The sequence below is a fragment of the Leucoraja erinacea genome, chromosome 24, assembly GCF_028641065.1.
Source record: "Leucoraja erinacea ecotype New England chromosome 24, Leri_hhj_1, whole genome shotgun sequence".
NCBI classification, from domain to species: domain Eukaryota; kingdom Metazoa; phylum Chordata; class Chondrichthyes; order Rajiformes; family Rajidae; genus Leucoraja; species Leucoraja erinaceus.
Window position 1 is genome coordinate 15787650 of NC_073400.1, and position 21605 is coordinate 15809254.

Here is a 21605-nt window from a genome sequence, read left to right on the forward strand (position 1 = left end):
GGTTTGTAGGTTAATTGGCCTCTAAAAATTGTCCCTATTGTGGAGGGTAATGAATGCAAAAGTGGGACAACATAGAATCAGTGTGAAGGGGTGATCGATGGCCAGTGTGGACTCCCTAGCTTAGAGGAGGACCGTTCAGTCGTCTGATAACAATGGGAAAAGGCTGTCCCTGTACTTGGAGGGCAGGCATCAACCAATAGGGTTGCACTTTGAATAACAAATATGTCAAAGATGGAAGATAGACACAAAGTGCTGGAGTAACTCAGCCGGTTAGGCAGCATCTCTGGTGAAAAAGGACGGGCGGCGTTTTGGGTCGGTATCCCTCTTCAGTTAAAAAAGGTCCCGACCAGAAACGTCACACATTCTTTTGTTCCAGAGATGCAGTCTGACCCGCTGAATTACTCCAGCATTTTGTGTCTATCTTCCGTATAAACCAGCATGTACAGTTCCTTCCTATACATGCTAAAGACTGAAGTCTGAAGAAGGATACCGACCCAAAACGTCACCTATTTCTTTTCTCCAGAGTTGCTGCCTGATCTGCTGAGTTACTCCAGTACTTTGTGTCTATCGTCGGTATAAACCAGCATCTGCAGTTCCTTCCTACACATGTTAAAGACTCCAACAGCTAAAGCTAAAAAAACAGCTCAGCGTCTTTACTCTATGGACATGTCCCCAACCTAAGTGGTAAATTAGACGAAATGGCACATCACAAACAGAACACTGAAGGTAGAGCCGTCAATGTGAACTGTGGCTGTTCTACTTTGCTGTATGATCCAGCATCAACCGACAGCCTATTTTCAGCATTCCCTCAAGTCCTCTTAATAATTAATTTGAGCTTTCAGCAGGACAGGATATAATCGTGAGCGGCATTGCTCATGTGCAGGGATCTCCCACCCACAGTGAACAACTGATAATAAAGAAACAAACTGCAGCCCAGGTTTACAAACACAGGCAGTTCCCATAGAGATTCGCAGTGTGTGTGTGTATGTGTGTGTGTGTTCAGTATTTAAACTTTCTTTGCAATAACAGTATGGTGAGGAAAAAATTATACTTATGGTAAGATCCAGGCACTTCAGAAATTCCTGATTTCTGTTCACGGCATTTACACTGAAGGGAAACTAATATGTGATCATTGGCTCCAACCAGCATTTCTTTCGCCAGAAAGATTTATTAAGAAGATTCCTAGAGTAAAACATTGCGATACTTAACGGCTGTGCCAGAATCAAAGTAAACCTTTGTGGAAAACAGATGAGTCAACGTTGAATGTGACTCTGAGTCAGCACTGCCACTTCCTGCTTGGAACAGTGAGTGAGGAAATTGGATGCAGAGAGTTTACTGAATGAAAACAGGACATACAGTAAGGTCAATAGTCAAGTGCTCAGTGAAGTACCCAGTGAAGTACCCACGACTAAAAGCAGAGCTACAGCTGTTAGAGTGCAGCTGGTAGAGTTGCTAGCAACCCAAGTTCAATCCTGACCTCGGGTGCTGTCTGTGTGGAGTTTGCTTGTTCTCGCTGCGACCGCATGGGTTTCCTCCGGGTTCTCCTGTTTCCTCCCTCACATCCCAAAGATGTGTAGGTTTGTGGGTTAATTGACCCCTGCTGTGTAGGGCTTTGGTAAATTGTAAATTGTCCCTTGAGTAGGATAGTGCTGGTGTACAGGGTGATCACTGGTCGGCGTGGACTCGGTGGGCCGAAGGGCCTTTTTCTGCACTGTATCTTTAAATTCTTCAGCAAAGTCTAAAGTGTAAAATGTTTCTGTCATGTAAAAATCTCATGACTGTAAAACACATGTCTAAAGATAGGCACATAGTGACGGAGTAACGAATGGGTCAGGCAGCACTTCTGGAGGAAAAGGATAGGTGACATTTCAGATTGGTACCCTACTTCATAGTACTATGCTGACAACAAGGGAAATATCACAAAACAAAACTGAAACACTGAACTCCAAATACTTACAAATTAATAGTATATAGTAATCCAACCTGTCACTACTGAGGTCTGAGGTTCCCACCTGCTTCAAAAGGGCATCAATTATTCCAGTGCCCAAGAAGAGTAAGGTGACGTGCCTCAATGACTACCGACCTGTGTGCACTAACGCCTGTGGTGATGAAGTGCTTCGAGAGGTTGATCATGGCGAAAATCAACTCCTACCTTGACAAAAACCTGGACCCACTGCAGTTTGCTTACCGCCACAACAGATCAACGGTGGATGCGATCTCGCTGGCCCTCCACTCCACTCCGGACCACTTGGACAACAAAAACTCATATATCAGGCTGTTATTCATTGATTACAGCTCGGCATTTAATACTATCATCCCCTCCAAGCTGGTTACCAAACTCGCAGAACTGGGTCTCTGCGCATGCCTCTGCAATTGGATCCTCGACTTCCTCATCCACAGACCACAGTCCGTTCGTATTGGTGGAAATGTGTCAGACTCGATAACAATCAGCACGGGAGCACTACAAGGCTACGTGCTCAGCCCCCTGCTGTACTCACTCTATACTCATGACTGCGTAGCCGGTCTTAGTGCAAACTCCATCATCAAGTCGCTGACGACACCACTGTCGTGGGATGTATCACTGATGGGGATGAGTCTGAGTATAGAAGAGAGATTGAGCAACTGTCCATATGGTGCCAGCACAGTAACCTGGCCCTCAACACCAGCAAAACCAAGGAACTGATTGTGGACTTTAGAAGGAGTAGGATGGGGACCCACAGTCCCGTTTATATCAATGGGTCGATGGTTGAAAGGGTCAAGAGCTTCAAATTCCTGGGCGTGCACATCTTTGAAGATCTTTCCTGGTTCGAGAACATTGATGCAATTATCAAGGAAGCACATCAGTGCCTCTACTTCCTGAGAAGATTACGGAGAGTCGGTTTGTCAAGGAGGACTCTCTCTAACTTCTACAGGTGCACAGTAGAGAGCATGCTGACCGGTTGCATCGTGGCTTGGTTCGGCAACTTGAGCGCCCTGGAGAGGAAGAGACTACAAAAAGTAGTAAACACTGCCCAGTCCATCATCGGCTCTGACCTTCCTTCCATCGAGGGGATTTATCGCAGTCGATGCCTCAAAAAGGCTGGCAGCATCATCAAAGACCCACACCATCCTGGCCACACACTCATCTCCCTGCTACCTTCAGGTAGAAGGTACAGGAGCCTGAAGACTGCAACAACCAGGTTCAGGAATAGCTACTTCCCCACAGCCATCAGGCTATTAAACCTGGCTCGGTCAAAACTCTGAACATTAATAACCCATTATTTGCTATTTGCACTTTATCAGTTTATTTATTCATGTGTTTTGTTGTCAATGCCTATTATGTTCTGTGTGCTGAAGCAAAGCAAGAATTTAATTGTCCTATCAGGGACACATGACAATAAACTTGAACTTGAACTAGTAAATTGTATTTTAAAATGCATGCAATGGCTATTGTCTTTTTATGAGTGAAATATGAAAATTTACATATTGCTGTTGTTCCAAAAGGACAAAGTACCTCTGATTTTTCTGTTGAATAGGTTACACGCGCTTAATTATTGGATGTACATTTAAAGTAATTGGCAGGGGATTTAATTATATCAAAACTAACGCAAAATTAAAATCCTGCTGCTTAAAACATACCCTTTGTTTTATTTAGAAACACGTCACTATTGTTTAACAAAGACTTATCATCTAATAAAGGGATCATTTTATACACTGCCTGGTGACTCCTTGGGAAGTTACGTACGATCCTGGAAATCTACTCTCTACAATTTACTATCACCTGCAGGGCGCCATAGCGCCAGAGACCCGGGTTCGATCCTGACAACGGGTGCTGTCTGTACGGAGTTTGCATGTTCTCCATGTAAGCGCGTGCGTTTTCTCTGCGTTTCCTCCCACATTCCAAAGACGGGCAGGTTTAGACAATAGACAATAAGTGCAGGAGTAGGCCATTCGGCCCTTCGAGCCAGCACCGCCATTCAATGTGATCATGGCTGATCATCCCCAATCAGTACCCCATTCCTGCCTTCTCCCCATATCCCCCGACTCCGCTATCTAGCTCTCTTGAAAGCATCGAGAGAACCCACCTCCACCACCCTCTGAGGCAGAGAATTCCACAGACTCACCACTCTCTGTGAGAAAAAGTGTTTCCTCGTCTCCGTTCTAAATGGTTTACTCCTTATTCTCTGCTTATGTAAATTGTGACCAGTGTGAACGGGGAGATCACTGGTCAGCGTATACTCGGTGGTCCGTAGGGCCTGTTTCCATGCTGTATCTCTAAAGCTAATATAAAAGGTGTGATTCCATTCACTGGTTTGAACCTGCTGTGAATTTATATTTTCTTACCTCATGTTATGTAAAACCCAAAGCTAGGATCAATGCACCCTTTTTATTTCACAAAGAGTTGCAATTAAACATGCTGCAAGCAGATTTTCCTCCCATGTGCAGTTTCCTGCCTCAAAACATGCAGCATCAGAGCACTCGATGAAAGCTTCTCCGAGATCTTCGGTTTCCTCCCACACGCCAAAGATGTACAGGTTTGTAGTTTAATTGGCTTGGCATAAATGTAAATTGTCCCTAATGTGTGGAGGATAGTGTTAATGCGCGGGGATTGCTGGTCAGCCTGGACTCAGTGGGCCGAAGGGCCTGTTTCAGCACTGTATCTCTAAACTAAACAAAGTGCCATTACTAGCAACATTAACAATAGAATCCAAAGTCCTTTAAATATAATGTTTGAGAGTTTTCAGTTAATTTAGTGCCACAGTGTGTCCCAGGCTTCTCTTACCGTGTTCTGTGCTAATGTTCAGTTTAGTATTTGCAAAATTTGCTCTTGTATGCCTTTCCTAAATTACAAATGGTGCCATACAGGATACACATGCGGCTTTGGTTATAAAGAGTTCATGTCCCACAACACTCAAAGTTTAAGAGTTTTCTGGGTTGGCACGAAAGCAAGACGCAGTTCCTTCCAACTTTTTTTTTCAAATAATAAAAGTTGTTCCTTTTTATTTCACTTAATCCTTACCTTCTGTATATCAGTTATGATTTGTGCCATTTCATTTTTGTCTCATGTAGGAATATTTTAGTTTGATCAAAACCAATGTAGAAAAAGGAGAGATAGTCCGTGCCAAATGTAGGAAGTGGAAATACTAATAAAAAGCAAGCGAAGAGCTTCTGGAATACTGCCCATGGTTCAGAGTGAGTAAGACACCCAATTTATGTTGTGGTGAGTTTGAGGAAATGGAAGCCCTTATGACTAATGGGTGACTCGCACAGGAAACAGGAAGACATTCTGATTAGGATCAGACTCACACCACAATGTTGACTACCAGCTCAAAAATCCAAAACCCCCTATGAGGAAGACTAAGGAGCAACTCTTAACCTAACAAATTTAAAATAAACTATCCTTGCTGTACTGTAGAATAATGGAAGCTTTAGCAGATATATTTTATGAAAATGCATTGATTTTTAATTAAAAAATAACATTCTTATTATAAGTTATAGGAGCAGAATTAGGCCATTTGGCCCATTACTCCGCCTACTCCACCATTCAACCATGGCTGATCTATCTTTCCCTTCAAACCCATTCTCCTGCCTTCTCGCCATAACCCCTGACACCCGCACTACTCAAGAATCTGTCAATCTACTCGCAATTACATCAACATCAATCCCCCTCTGTCATGGGCGATTACAAGGCATTGGGTCGGTTTCCATGATCTTTCTCCATGCTGCATCTTTAAACTATAAATCCATTCTGCCTCATCTTCTATTCTAAAGGAGAAATGAAGACATTCTTTTTCATTTTGAACATCGCTGACGTCATGGAAGTGGCAACAAAGCTTATCACCACAACTCGTTTCATCAGAGTAGATTCGGTCAGGAAGCCTACTGGAGATGTTCAGAATGATGAGAGGAAATGGACAAAATGCATCTGGTAGGGCAAGTACGAGAGGAAATTGAAAATATATATTTGGTAGGGTATTAAGAAGACAAATTCTAAGATCATCGGCAAAACCAGGAAGAGCAAGTTAAGAGAACAGTCATGGAAGCAGAATTTAAAAGCTTTTAAATTTAAATAGTCATAAATAGGGACAGAAAAATGAATCGTAAAGATTAGTTTTAGTTTTGTTTATTATTGTCATGTGTATTGAGGTACAGTGAAAAGCTTTTTATTGTCTGCCATCCAGTCAAAGAAAAGACCATACATACTTACTGCTACAGGATAAAGGGTATAATATTTTGTGGAAAATAAAGTCTGATTAAAGGTAGTCCAAAGATCTCCAATGAGGTAGATGGAAGGTCAGGCCCACACTCCAGCTGGTGAGAGGACAGTTCAGCTGCCTGATAACAGCTGGGAAGAACTAGCTGAAGAAAGGAGAGAGGAATGGGAACAAAAGCTTTGCTCTGTCAGTGAACCAGCAGAGCGATAACGGTCAAGTCAACTGTGCTATAAAATTCTTTAAATTCCATGATTCTTCATTGAACTATATTTGCTTTTGCAGCAATAGTGGGAGATTAAAATTACTCAATGCAGTTGCAACGTTAAACAATTGCTCAGAAGAAGCATGTATATATCCATTGGACAGTTACAGCGTGGAAACAGGCCCTTGGAGCTCACACATACCAGCGATCGCCCATACATTAGCTCTATCCTACACACTAGGGACAATTTACAGAAGCCAATTAACCTACAAACCCACTTATCTGTGGAATGTGGGAGGAAACCGGAGCACCCAGAGAAAACCCACGTGGTCCCAGGGAGAACGTACAAATTCCATACAGACAGCACCCATAGTCAGGTTCGAACCAGTGTTCTCTGGTGCTGTAAGGTAGCAAATCTATCGCTGCACCACTGTGCCACTGAGTCGGGCTAATATTTCCCTTTGTCATCAGGGGACACCTGGTAGCTTCCGAGTCCAAGTGTGTTTTGTGAATTACGGCGCAATGGCGCAGAGCCGCTGCCTCAGAGCGCCAGAGACCCGGGTTTGATTCTGACGTTGGGTGTTGTCTTGTGGAGTTTACACGTTCTCCATGTGACCGCGCGGGTTTTCTTCGATTTCCTCCACATCCCAAAGACATGTGGGTATGTAGGTAAATTGGCCTCTGTAAGTTATCCCTAGTGTGTAGGGAGTGGATGAGTGGGATAACATAGAACTAGTGTGAACGGGTAATCGATTGGTTGACGTGGACTTGATTGGCCGAAGGGCCTGTTTCTGTGCTGTATCTCCAAACAAGCAAACTAATCAGCTCAATCTATTCTACAGATGTATCCCTCCTGAAACTGTGAGGACTCCCCGACAGTGCATCACAGGCTATGGTTTGCCAGAAGGCTATAATTCACTTACTTCCTAAAAAACATTGCTCACCATTTTGTGGTTGCTGATTATCTTGGAGAGTAAGATCGTTGTGTTTTGTGTGAGCAGAACAGTAGCAGAACAGGAATTTGAATCTGCTTTATTTACAAAGAATGCTAGCTGTAAAGAACAGTTATAATACTATGCATTATGCAGAGGATCCCAAACTTTTTTTTGTAACTCTTACTTTGAACATTGTCCTACATATGCCACATCTATGAGTTTGGGGGCAAAATTGATTCATGAATTGGCAAGGGAATCGTAGTTCGTATTAATTTGCCCTTTGCTTCCATTGCAGGCGGTAAGCCAAACTTGTGGTGCCCACCTCAGTTACATGATTTCACCATGCAACCGACACTAACAATGATGTTGGGAGTATATTACTTTAACTGTTTACATATTAAACAAGAGATTCCCTTCCCTTTCGACTGACTCTCAGTCTAAAGAAGGGTCTCGTCACGAAACATCGCCTATTCCTTTTCTCCAGACATGCTGCCTGGCCCGCTGAGTTTCGCCAGCATTTTGTGTCTATCTTCGGTTTAAACCAGCATCTGCAGTTCCATCCCCATTTTCTCCCCATCTCACTTAACCCTTACTCCATATTTTCCTTCCAATTTACAAGTTGCAGATGCAGGATGTAGCTTTGACCAGCCCCTGAGCCCCTGACCACAATCCTGTACAATATTGTGTGTGTGTATCGGGTGCTATTTTGAACCAAAATTATGCTCATCATACTTACAATGGAACCAAATGGAGAGAGAGGAGGGGGGGAGAAGGGTGGAGGGGGAGAGAGAGAGGAGGAGGGAGAGAGAGATAGAGGGAGGGGGAGAGAGAGAGGGATGGAGAGAGAGAGAGATAGAGGGAGGGGGGAGAAAGGGAGAGGGAGAGAGAGAGAGGGGAAGGGGAGGGGGAGGGGGAGAGAGAGAGAGGGAAGGAGATGTGAGGGAGAGAGAGAGGGAAAGAGAGTGGGAGGGGGAGGGGGGAGAGAGAGAGAGGGAGGGACGGGAGAGGAGAGGGGGGGGGAGAGGGGGGGGGGAGAGAGGGAAGAAGAGAGAGAGAGGGGCGGAGAGAGGGGGGGGGGTAGAGAGGAGGGGGGGGAGAAGGAGGGGGAGAGGGGGGGAGAAGGGGGGGGGGAGGAGGGGGGAGGGGAGTGGAGGGGGGGGGGCAGAGGGGGGGAGGGGGGGGGGGGGGGGATGGGGGGGAGAGAGGGGGGGGGGGGGGGTAGGCCAGTGGGGGCAGGGCGGGGCGGAGCGCTGTGGATGGCAGGCCTGTTGACTGTGAACGAGAGGAGCTATTGTGACGTTATCCAACTCGTTAGATTTTAAAAATATGTCAGATTGGTGAGGAATTTTAGTAAAAATCTCGAGAAATAATAAATCAAATTTTCAGATGAGGGGATTTTTGAGATCATGAGGTAAATTTTAAACACAAGAAAATGCTGTCAGTGTGGAAATGCTCCTACATATAAAAGAAGAGTTACTTACCCTTTTTCTTGGTCTCCCTCTAGGCCTCTTTGCTCCTGTGGTTTCTGCTTTCTGGAATTCCATGGAAAAAAAATAGTTAACATGCAAACTCATGAAGGTGTAACTTATGTTTGCCACTTTATTCATTCTTCACAAAGACTGAGTTGCTCAAACTTACACTGTGGTTTGAATGTAGCAACAAAAAAGCAAATTGCTTCATAAAGCAGGTATTACATGTTAGCAGAGAAACAAAACGTTGGGAGTAACTCAGCAGGTCAGGCAGCATCTATAGAGAAAAAGAATAGCTGCACGGTGGCGCAGCGGTAGAGTTGCTGCCTTACAGCGCCAGAGTCCCGGGTTCAAGCTCGACTACACGTGTTGTCTGTACGGAGTTTGTGCGTTCTTCCCGTGATGGTGTGGGTTTTCTCTGTGATCTTCGGTTTCCTTCCACACTCCAAAGACGTACAGGTATGGAGGAATAAATTGGCTTGTTATAAGTGTAAATTGCCCCTAATGTGTGAAAGATAGTGTTAATGTGTGGGGATTACTGGTCGGTGGGGATTTGGTGGGCCAAAGGGCCTGTGTCTGCCCTGTATCTCTAAACTAAACTAAACTAAACTAAACTAAACTAAAACAAGTGATGTTTCAAGTCGAGACAGTTCATCAAACTAAGAGTCAGGGAGGGGGAAACTAGAGGTATGGGAAGGTACAGAACAAAGCAGAGCCTGCATCGATGACTCGGGAAAGGTGGAGCACATAATGGTTCATTGTTGGCTAGGAACGAGGTGGAAACAAAGGGATACAATGGTGAAGTTAGCAAGAGGACTGGAATGGGGAAGGGGCGGAGAGTGAGGGAATGCAAGGGTTACTTGAAGTTACCAAAAACAATATTCATGCCACTGGAGTGTGAAGATAGAAACCAATGGGTGTGTATTCAGGGGTTTTGCAAGTGGGGAGAAGGTGGTGGAGATAGATTAGGAAATGGATTCTGAAGTAAAGCGGAGAGTGGGAGTGGCGGCGCCTAACGGCAGGGGCTCGACTACAGTCGTCTGTCTTTTTTTATTTTTGTCTTGTTAAATGTATGTCCTGAGTTAGTTTTTATTTATTTTTTTAGCTGTGTACATGTGGGGGGTGGTGGGGGGGCTGTGGGGGAAACCGTTTAAATCTCTTCCCTGTGCGGGTACCCGACTATTCCCTGTCGGGTCTCGGATGTCGTTGGGCCTAACATCGTGGAGCCGGCAGCGACCTCCGGCCGGGACTAACCTGAGGGCTCCAGTTGCAGAGCCTGCGGAACTGAGATCGCGGAGCTGGCCAACTTCGGAGTGGGCAGAGCTGTGGTGGCATACGGATGCGACCCGACTTTTGGATTTCGGAGGCACCGGCCGCAGACCCGGTGTACGGGAACATCGGGAGCTCCAAGTCCCTGTTGGGAGACCGCTTTTCCAAGCTCCGCAACGGCGACTTCTCCCGCTGGAATCGCGGGTTTAAGGACATGGAGCCGGGGCCTAACATCGCCCGATGTGGCTTAAACGGCCTCAGGACTTACCATCGCCCGCCGGGGGCTTTAACATCGGAGCCCCAGTTATCGCCGCGACACTGCAGTTGGACTGCTGGACCGCGGGAGAAGGAACAAAGGGAAGAGATAAAGACTTTGCCTTCCATCACAGTGAGGAGATGTTGGAGACTCACTGTGATGGATGTTTATGTAAATTGTGTTAAGTGTGGGTCTTGGATTGTTTTGTAATGTAAAAAACTGTAGAAATGAAATTTCGTTCAAACCTAGGTTTGAATGACAATAAATAGCATTCTAATCTATTCTATTCTATTCTATGATGCTTGAAGGCTCTCGCTACCAGAGCGGCAGCAAATGGACAGTAGAGCAGAGAATGTAAGATTCAAAATAATATTGTCATTGTTTATAGAATGGAGTGAGGCTGCGAAGAACGAGATCGATGAGAATTTCAGTCAGTGTGGGCAAAGTAGCAAAGTAGCAATGGAGCATGGAATAGCCCAGAGTTTCAAGCCAGAGGTAATGAAGATACAACCATGACAGAACCAACCTTGACTCTAATGCAGAGCCCTGGTGGTGGAATATTAAAAATAGAGACACAAGGAACTGCAGATGCTGAAATCTTGAGCAAAACACAAAATACTTGAGACACTCAGCAGGTCAGGCAGTATTTGTGGAGGGAAATGGGGAGACACATCTTTTAGATTGTATATCCTGTAGGGGCAGTGTAGGGCAGTAAGGCAGTCTGAAGAAGGGTTTCGGCCCGAAATGTTGCCTATTCCCTTCGCTCCATAGATGCTGCCTCACCCGCTGAGTTTCTCCAGCATTTTTGTCTACCTCCAAGCTTATTCAACCTCTCTTTATAGCCAGGGTCACCTTCGTAGAATAAGAAGTGGACCACTTATGACTGAAATGAGGATAAAATGTATCCTCGCAAGATGGTGATAGAGACATAGTCTTTGGATTCATTCAAACTAGAGATGAATAGATATCAAGATATTCAGGGAATCTGAGTAGATATGGAGATGGTGCAGAGAAATGACATTGAGGCTGTCTTTCAGACAAGGAGTTTGCACATTCTTCCCGTGACTCCGTGGGTTTCCTCCGGGTGCTCCAGTTTCCTCCCATATCCCAAAGGTGCGTGGGTGTGTAGGTTAATTGGCCCTCTGTAAAATGCCTTAATGTGTAGGGAGTGGATGAGAAAGTGGGATAACATCGAACTTGTGTGAATAAGTGACCGATGGTTGGCATGGATTCAGTGGGCTGAAGAGCCTGTATCTCTAAACTAAAACTAAACTAAAAGCAATTTTGCAGAGGCCAATTAAATTATAATCCTTCACATCTTTGGGATGTGGAGGAAACTGAAGCACCTGGAGGAAACCCACACAGTCACAGGTAGGACACGCAAACTCCACACAGACAGCACTCAAAGTGTGATGGGTGCTGCTTCTTCCTGACCAAGGAAATTTAAGAAGAAACTGGGTAAGGACGAGGGTGGAAGAGAGAACAAAGTACAAAATAATCCCCATGGATCATGAAAGTAGGAAAATGCAGCACCTTTATTTCTTGAGGGAATCTGCACGTCTCCATTTCTGTATACACATCGAGAAGGATGCAAAAAGCAGTCCGCCTTAGACCAATGCATACCAGAATTTAAAGTATATACGTTTGTCACTGCTGTTGTTGTTACTTTAGTTTAGTTTAGATTTTTTTTTTAATTTCAAAATAGACTTTATTCAGGTAATAAATATAAATACATGAACCGTGCAAAATATTCATCTGACATTTTTGGAGGCTATATAAATTGTTCAATACAGTCTACGTACATTGCTCAAATTTCACAAATTTGTCCCCCACCCTTGCCACTCATGTGGCCCACTGGTGTGGAATCCTTTCCCTTATTTTGAGGGGCGTCTCCACCACACCCTGCCCCCCATGTCCAGCAGCGGAAGGACCCTAGACTGTGGCCCTCCCCCACCGAGCCTTGGCGTTTAGTTTAGATAGATTTCAGAACAAGCCTGGGGCAGCACAGTGGCGCAGTGGTAGAGATGCAGCCTCACAGCACCTGAGACCTGGGGGGAGGGGGGGGGGGAATGAAGAACTGGAGGTGAGAAAAGACCAGTCAGGGCAAGCAAGAAGTGACCTCAGGCCCCCGGGGAGGTGCCCTGGTGGGCACATTGTTGGCCAGGGAAGGTGTGATCTCAAGAGGGATACAATGTGGTGAACAGTGAGACTGGTTAAACGACTTGGGTGGAGGAAGGGAACAAGGGGGGGAGGGGGAGAGGAGTGTGAGTAGAAGTTAGTTAAAATTAGAAAATTCAACGTCATTGAATTTCTAAAACCAGACATGAAGAACACCTCCAAGAAAAGTATAGATTATATTTAGGAAAAGATGCAGAGTAGTCAGATTGATAGGGCAAAGGTGTCAATGACTACATTATCAACTGGAGTTGTGGGAAATGTGATCTTTATTGTGACGGACTGGAGACAAGCTGTGCCTTTTCTGACAGACAAACCTTATAAAATATTCACACCCTTTTTAAAAAAAAGACTAAATATCTTCCATTCATACTGGCAAAGGGAAGAATGCTTCTTGGGAAAAGAGGGAAGACTTACACCATACTAAATTACATCACCATACAGGGTGGATGAGAAAAGTCTCCGTCCTTTTAAAAGTTGCCTCTCTTGTTCCTTTTTATTAAAACAGTCCCTTTCAAAAGATAGAGGTGCAAGGAACTGCGGATGCTGGTTTACAAAAAAAAGTGCTGGTGTAACTCAGCGGGTCAGGCAACATCTCTGGAGAACACGGATAGGCGATGTTTCATGTTGGGACCCTTCTCAGACCCGAAATGCTGCCTTTCCATGCTCTCCAGAGATGCTGCCTGACTCGTTGAGTTACTCCAGCACAAGATTCCAGCAGTTACAGTTTGCGGTGTCTCTCTCTTAGAAGGACTTAGGTCCATTTACCCTGCATTCTTCAGACGTCCCGACCCAAAAGGCACCGACCCATGTTCCTCAGAGATGCGCCTGACCCTCTGAGTTACTCTTTATATTGTTCTTGGGAATCTCTTGCATCTGAATAGCTTCCGTTAATTTGAAGAGAATAAAATAAAATTCAAAGAAAGATTTGAATTTATAAAGTGCTTTTCACTGTACATTATAGCAAGATGCAGTTAAAAATGCATTTAGTGAATAGGCAGGAAATATAACAGCATTAGGTTTAGGTTTATTACCTAATTTACTCTCTGCAGCCTTTTATAAACAGAATCGTTATAATGGCCAGAAAATTAGTTTTTAGTGTTGCTGGAGGGGTGAATATATTGGCCAGGATTCTGGGATACCTCCAGTAGATGTGTTGCATCAACTTGAGAACAGATGATATCCTGGCTTCACATCTCACGTGGAGAAATCAGAACTCCAAAAGTTCAGTTCCCCTAGGGTTTTGTGCCCTGGATTCTGCAGGGGATTTGGCTTGGAGGGACAAATGTCATCCATTGAGTCCCAGATAACAGCAACACCTCTGGAGAAAAGGAATAGGTGAGGTTTCGACTATTCTTTTTCTCCAGAGATGCTGCCTGGTCCGCTGAGTTACTCCAGCTTTATTTGTCTATCTTCGGTTTAAACCAACATCTGCAGTTACCGTACTTCCTACACTCTCATGAATAAAGACTTTAAAAATTTTGGATAAATGAAGACCACTGCTCAAAGTACCATTCTCCAACAAACAGTCAACACCTTAAAGACAGAGGCATTACATTAAAAAAAGCCAGGTTAAAGACAGATTTTTAGATACAAAAAGCTTACAGGCAGGTTTTTATATACAAAAATAGAATGACAGATCTAGTTTTGCATACAGTGAAACAATCTCACCTCACATTTTTGATCAACTGAAAATCATTTTCTTATTTTTTTAAATTTGTAAATGAAGCATCTTAATGTTTCCTCCCATTTCCGAAATGTTTAATAGAAACAAAATACAAAGTGGGGGGGGGGGAAGAAACTAAAATAATTAACGCACTTTCTTAAACAAAGAAGGTATAAAGTCATGGAAAGAGGTTATGTTAAAAGGAAATAATATTTGTAATGAACAGTTAGGAAAAAAAGAGAATAAGACACCAGATTAAGTGAAAGTACTGTTAAAAAATGATTTGTGTTAGATCATTCAATTGAAAGTACAATAATAAAAATTGCCTGCAATGTTACAGAGCTTCAGTACTTTTAATTCAGGGTGTTATCCCCAGGGACAGAATCCTTGTGGCTGAAAATAAGATAACTATTAGTTTAGGAAACCAGGAATTCTTCAAGATATGTGGGCGATTCTGGAGTGTAAACGTTAACACAGGTTCTTGGCTTACTCTATTCCCCAAATATCTAATATATCTGCAGAATTTTCAATGAATTGCTAATGTTTGTTTGTCTAAAAAAAACAGGTCAATTAGTTTTTCAAAATATCACCTCTAGATCATCTCACTGAAATTATATTATACGAGACATTAAAGGAAAAGAAAAATCACCAGACATGTTGAGGTAACTGCACTCATATTCTTTGCCAAATAAAATATGTCTTCCTCCCTCTCTACCTATAGTCCTTCCTCTGGCTTCACAATTCGCACCTCTTCAATCCTTTCATCTCAAGCCTTTTGTTTTAAATTCTGCCCCTTTTTGTTCCAACGATTTGCCACCCTCCCTTCCCTCCTAGTTTGTGTCTACCCTATTACCTACCATGCTTTGTCCTGCCCCTCCGCTCTTCCAGCTTTCTTTTCCCACCTAGAATTGGTCTGAAGGGTCCCAACCTGAAACGTCACCTGCTGCCTGACCTCTTGAGTTACTCCAGCACTTTGTGTCCTTCAAAATTTGAGTCTCAATGTCGCAACGTACGGATTTATAATGCTAGTCAAAAATAAATAGACAATAGACAATAGGTGCAGCCCTTCGAGCCAGCACCGCCATTCAATGTAATCATGGCTGATCATCCCCAATAGTACCCCGTTCCTGCCTTCTCCCCATATCCCCTGATTCCGCTATCTTTAAGAGCCCTATCTAGCTCTCCCTTGAAAGTATCCAAAGAACTGGCCTCCACCGCCCTCTGAGATTATACAAGTTTTTTCTACCAAAGTGGATAACCTCACATTTATCCACATTAAACTGCATCTGCTATGCATCTGCCCACTCACCCAACCTGCCCAAGTCACCCTGCATTCTCATAGCATCCTCCTCACAGTTCACACTGTCATCCAGCTTTGACTCATCTACAAATTTGCTAATACAAATTTGTTACGTTGAATCCCTTCATCTAAATCATTGATGTATATTGTAAATAGCTGCGGTCCCAGCACCGAGCCTTGCAGTACCCCACTAGTCACTGCCTGCCATTCTGAAAGGGACCCGTTAATCCCTACTCTTTGTTTCCTGTCTGCCAACCAATTTTCTATCTGTCAGCACTCTACCCCCATGTGCCCTAATTTTGCCCTCTAATCTCCTATGTGGGACCTTATCAAATGCTTTCTGAAAGTCCAGGTACACTACATCCACTGGCTCTCCCTTGTCCATTTTCCTAGTTACATCCTCAAAATATTACAGAAGATTAGTCAAGCATAATTTCCCCTTCGTAAATCCATGCTGACTCGGACCGATCCTGTTACTACTATCCAAACGTAATATGTTATGAAACAATTAATGTTAATGTAGTTTTTCCACAAGAGGAATCTATCCCTTGATGTCTTGCCCATCTCTTCAAGGCACAACTTCCAACACATGGTCATGGTGTAACCTAGCTCTATGTACAATATTCAAAGCTTTGGCCTACCAGTTTTTTAGGTCTACCTCTGGGCTTCGTTCCTCCTGCAGCACCACCCGATTTCTGGAAAAGAATCAAGAGTGTTTTAATGTCATATGTCCTGAAAAGGAACAATTACATTCTGCTCCCATTGCCGACTTCCGAGGCCGAATTTGCGGGCCGGTATCTCAGCGCCCCTGGTGGACAGTTCCAGTACCGATGCAGAGGCCATGAGCAAAACAGATAATCTGCTAGAAAATTGGCTGTTGACCTGTAGACATAAACAAACAATAATAGTGCAAAGTAAAAAATAATGGCCCAACTCTAATGTCGTTGGAAGCCTATTTAGTGTTTGCAGTGTTTAATGCCTTATAGTTAATACCTTGTAGTGTTTAATACCTTAATGGCTATAGGGAAGAAGCTGCTCCTGAACTGGGCGTTACAGGTTTCAGGTACCTACACCTACTTCCCAATGGCAAGACTGAAATGAGAGTGTGGCCAGGTTGGTGTGAGTCTCTGATCATGCTGGCTGTCTTTTTGAGGCAGCGACTACTGTAAATCCCATTTATGGAGGGGAGATCAGTACCCATGATGGACTGGGCAATGTTCTCCACTTTTTGCAATCTTCTTCATTCCTATCATATGCAAAATCAAATTAACTATGTATAAAACCTCTATGTTCAGAGTCTATTTTAGAATTGTCCACAACCTTGGAAGTCTTATTGAGTCAACAAAGTAAATTATTAGCAGCCTTGTGGCTAATGGAAAACTCTACCAAAGGCCGTAAATGGTACCAGCTCCACATCAATCTGACATTGGCAAGTCAATGCCAACAGCCTATTCTAATTCATCTATTCACCAACAGTCATAGAGTCATACAGCATGGAAACAGGCCCTTCAGCCCAACCTGATCAAACTGACCAACAAGGCCCATCTACACTAGTCCCACCTGCCCGCATTTGGCCTATATTCTTCTAAACCTGTCCTATCTATGTACATGTCCAAATGTCTCTTAAACGGTGCGATAGTACCTGCTATCTCAACTACCTCCTCCAGACACCCACCAACCCTCTGTGTGAAAGTATTACCCCTGAAGTTTCTTTTAAATCTTTCCCCTCTCACCTTAAACCTATGTCCTCTGGTTCCTGATTCCCCTATTCTGGGAATGAGACTTTGTGCATCTACCCAATCTATTCCTCTCATGATTTTGTACATGATTTTGTAAGACCACCCCTTATCCTCCTGCACTCCAACAAATAGAGTCCTAGCCTGCTCATCCTCTCCCTATAGCTCAGATCCTCATACATCTTCTCTGCACCCTTTCCAGCTTGACAACATCTGTCCTCTAACATGGTGCCCAGAACTGAACACAATACTCTAAATGAGGCCTCACCAACATCTGATATAACAGCAACATGACCTCCCAACTTCTACAGTATGTTCAATATGTGTAGGAAAGAACTGCAGGTGCTGGTTTACACCGAGGATGGACACACTCAGTACTGTGACTGACTAAGACCAATGTGCCAAAAATGTAAGCAATCTACTTAAACATCATTTTTTTAAGCTGTGCAAATATAAAGGATTTTACTCAAAATAAAAATTAACTTTGTCAGCAAGAAGTTTACAATTCGCAATTTTGCTTTTCAGATTCTTTCCCATACGGAATAAAAGAAATTAAAATTCACTTATTTTACAAACCCGGACATTAGTCACCAAGGTCACAGATTCCACTGTGGTCTGTGGCTCGTGTGTGAGCAAACAGAGTAAGGGGTGGTGGATGGGGGAAGAGCTGTTTTACCAACTGGCCCGATGTAGGAATGAACAAAGAACCTAAACACACGTGTTGGTCAGAGATTTGGAATGTTATACTCTGCCAGGCATCAAACTGGAGGGGGTGGGCAGGCAGCCACAAGATTCCAAAGGTATGCATCAGTTGGCCCTTTCTTTAACAAAACAAAAACAATCTGAGAATTCAAAAAAAAATGTCTATATGCAAGCTCCCAAAATAAATAGTTCATATTTAGTAACCTCCATTCACAAATGCGCTTCCTTATAAAAAAAAGATTTAGACATTTACAAGGATGATGCCAAGACTCGAGAGTCTGAGCTAAAGGATAGAGACAAAAATTCGGGAGTAACTCAGCTGGTCAAGGAGCATCTCTAGAGAAACGGAGTAGCTGACATTTTGGGTCGGGACCTTTCTTCAGACTGAAAGAAGAGGTGGGGGGAGGGGTGGAAAATAAGCCCGAGGCAAGTAAAGACCAGAACAAGTCAGGGCCAGCAAGCTAGGACTTTAATCCTTGGAGTGCCAAAGGCTGAGGGATGATCGTATAGAGGTATACAAAATCACGAGGAGGATTTTACAAAGTGATTGCATAGAGTCTTTTACCAAGAGTTTAGTAATGAAGAACAAGAGGACATAGGTTTAAGGTAGAAACATAGAAATTAGGTGCAGGAGTAGGCCATTCGGCCCTTCGAGCCTGCACAGCCATTTAATATGATCATGGCTGATCATCCAACTCAGTATCCCGTACCTGCCTTCTCTCCATACCCTCTGATCCCCTTGGCCACAAGGGCCACATCTAACTCCCTCTTAAATATAGCGGGGAAAGATTTAATTGGAACCAGGGGGGGCAACTTTTTCACATGGTGGGTATATGGAACAGAGGAGGTAGTTGAGGCAGGTACTGTAACACATTTACAAGATATATGGACAGGTATATGGATAGGAAAGATTTAGAGGGATATGAGCCAAACACGTGGAAGTGGGACTAGCATAGATGGGGCATCTATATTACCATGCTGTATGACTCTAATTGGTCCACTCTTTTTAGGGACTACATTTGGCACTAACATCCAATTGGTTTCTACTCAGAATACCATCATACTGGCCAGGAAAGCAATTTAATTATCCAAGTAGAGAGGCAGCTAATTACAGATAAAGAAGACACAACGTGCTGGAGTAACACAGCGGGTCAGGCAGGTTCTCTGGAGAAGATGGATAGGTGACATTTAGCATTGGGACATTTCCCGAAAGTGGTCCTGACTCGAAACGTCACCTATCCATGTACTACAGAGATGCTGCCTGCAAGGCAAACTGGTTCAGATATTTTAAAATAACTCAAATGGCTTCTGAACCGTGAAATAGTAAACATAATATGATAAACATTACATTTTGGATTTATATACTAAACTGACTGAGGAAGGAAAACGGTAGCCTAAAGCAGCTTTGTATAAAGAATGTGCAATAACCAATTCTGTTCATATCTGGAGGTGCCAGCAAGCACTTCTAGTGGGTGCCGCCATTCAATATCAGTTGTGTGCAGTCTGTTTAACCTTGAAGGAGTGGCTGGTAAAGAGAGATAGTGACAAATAAGCAGAAGAACTGAAAACCGAAAGTTAACTTTTCCAATATAAAAAAATACAGTGCTGGAGTAACGTAGCGGGTCAGGCAGCATCTCTGGAGAACATGGATAGGTGGCAATTCAGATCAGGACCCTTCTTCCCTATAGGACAAGCAGCAAGGCAAGTAAAGGAACTTGTGAATAAAGTTAAGAGGGCAAAAAAGAAATCATTCCAGTACACAATTCCAGGTGCATGTATTCCAACACATATTAGACTTTAGAGATACAGCACGGAAACAGGCCTTTCCGCCCGCCAGGTCTGTGCCGATCAGTGTTCACCCCGTATAATAACATTATCCCACACACTAGGGACAATTTACAATTTTACTGTACCCAATTAACCTACAAACCTGCATGTCTTTGGATTGTGGGAGGAAACCGGAGCATCTCGAGAAATCCCACGCGGTCACAGGGAGAATGTACAAACTCCGTACGGACAGTGCCGTAGTCAGGATCAAACCCAGGTCTGTGGCACTTTAAGGCAGCAACCTTACCGCTGCACCTATGTTTGCAGGTTCTGAATGGAAACATTAACGATGTAGAGACACAATGGACTGCAGATGCTGGTATCTTGTGTAAAACACAAAGTGGTGGAGGAACTCAGCATCTGCGTAAGTAATGGCCAGACGACGTTTCGGGTTGAGACCTTTCTTTAGACTCAGTCTTCAAGTGCTTCAGGGGAGAAGAAATAAGGGAATTGGGGAGGTAACAAAGGGGTAATGGAGGACATCATTAACACTGCCCTGCTGGTTATCAAATCTAATGAAGAATGCCCACCAAAATATCTGCCTGTCCTTCCTTAGATGCTGCCTCACCCGCTGAGTTGCTCCAGCTATTGGTGTTTTGCTCAAGATTCCAGCATTTGCAGTTCCCTTGTACGTCCACATTAAAGGGAATTGTGTACAACATTAGTCGATACAGTGATTCAGTTTGCTATCCAATCACTTCAAGGTAAAATACTTCAATTTCTTGGGATCATCTACTAGAAGAAAGAAAATTGTCCCAATATATCAAAGATCACATGGTTATTCTTGAATAGAGCTGTTGTTGCAGACACCATTTTAGGATTCTCAATTAACAAACATTTACATATCTGGAAAGGGTCCCAACCCTGAAACATCACCTATCCATATTATCCAGAGATGCTACTTAACCTGCTTAGTTCCTCCAACACATAGTGTCCTTTTGTGTATTAATTAGAATCTGCAGTTCCTTGTTTCAGATAGGCGACGTTTCAGGCCAGGGCCCTTCTTCAAACTTGAAACGTCAAATGTCTATTCCTCTACAGGTGCTACCTGACCAACTAAATTCCTCCAGCATTTTGTGTTTTACTTTACACAAGGTACTGCAAAATAAAGGTTACTGCCTCAAGGGTAATTCTCCTTTAAAACCACTCTGCTGAGATCTTCCTTTGACCACTATATATACACACGATTCTGCAAATAGTCATCGGGAACGGAAAAAACAGACAGGTACATATATTCCAGAACAAGGGGACACAGTTAAAGGATCCAGAACAAGGGGTCACAGTTTAAGGATGAAGGGGAAATCTTTTAGGACTGAGATGAGAAAAACATTGAATCTCTGGAATTCTCTGCCACAGAATGTAGTTGAGGCCAGTTCATTGGCTATATTTAAGAGGGAGTTAGATGTGGCCCTGTGGCTAAAGGGATCAGGGGGTATGATGAGAAGGCAGGTACAGGATACTGAGTTGGATGATCAGCCATGATCATATTGAATGGCAGTGCAGGCTCGAAGGGCCGAATGGCCTACTCCTGCACCTATTTTCTATTCCAACTAATGTTGACCATCACGTCAAATGAAATGATTGTTGGCTTACAATTAGATAGGAAAGATTGTTAAAGGTAAAAATATATTTGAAGTACTTAAATAATGTGATTTCCATATAAAAGACAGGATTTACCCTTGTGCAATTAATTACTGGTGATTTTTTAAAAACTAAAATTAGTTTTATTTTAGTTGAGAGACACAGTAAAGAAACAGGCCCATCGGCCCATCGGCCCACCGGGTCCACGCGGACCATCGATCACGCATCGATCTCTGTCATCCTACTTTTGCATTCACTCTCTATGCACCAGAAGCAATTTAGAGGCCAATAAA

The 21605-nt window shown here is 43.6% G+C and overlaps 1 protein-coding gene across 2 annotated transcripts in view; it reads right to left on the reverse strand.

The window, feature by feature from the left end:
* Positions 1-21605, reverse strand: part of LOC129708671 (high mobility group protein HMG-I/HMG-Y-like) — a 46403-nt gene that overhangs the window by 10254 nt on the left and 14544 nt on the right. For both annotated transcript variants that reach the window (XR_008725390.1, XM_055654580.1), the window contains exons 4-5: positions 16108-16161; positions 8813-8863 (exon numbers count right to left, since the gene is read on the reverse strand). Coding sequence is in view for 1 of the 2 variants with exons in the window: in XM_055654580.1 (XP_055510555.1) it covers positions 8813-8863; positions 16108-16161 (105 nt within the window). In the remaining variant the exon portion in view is untranslated. The remainder of the gene's footprint in view (positions 1-8812; positions 8864-16107; positions 16162-21605) is intronic.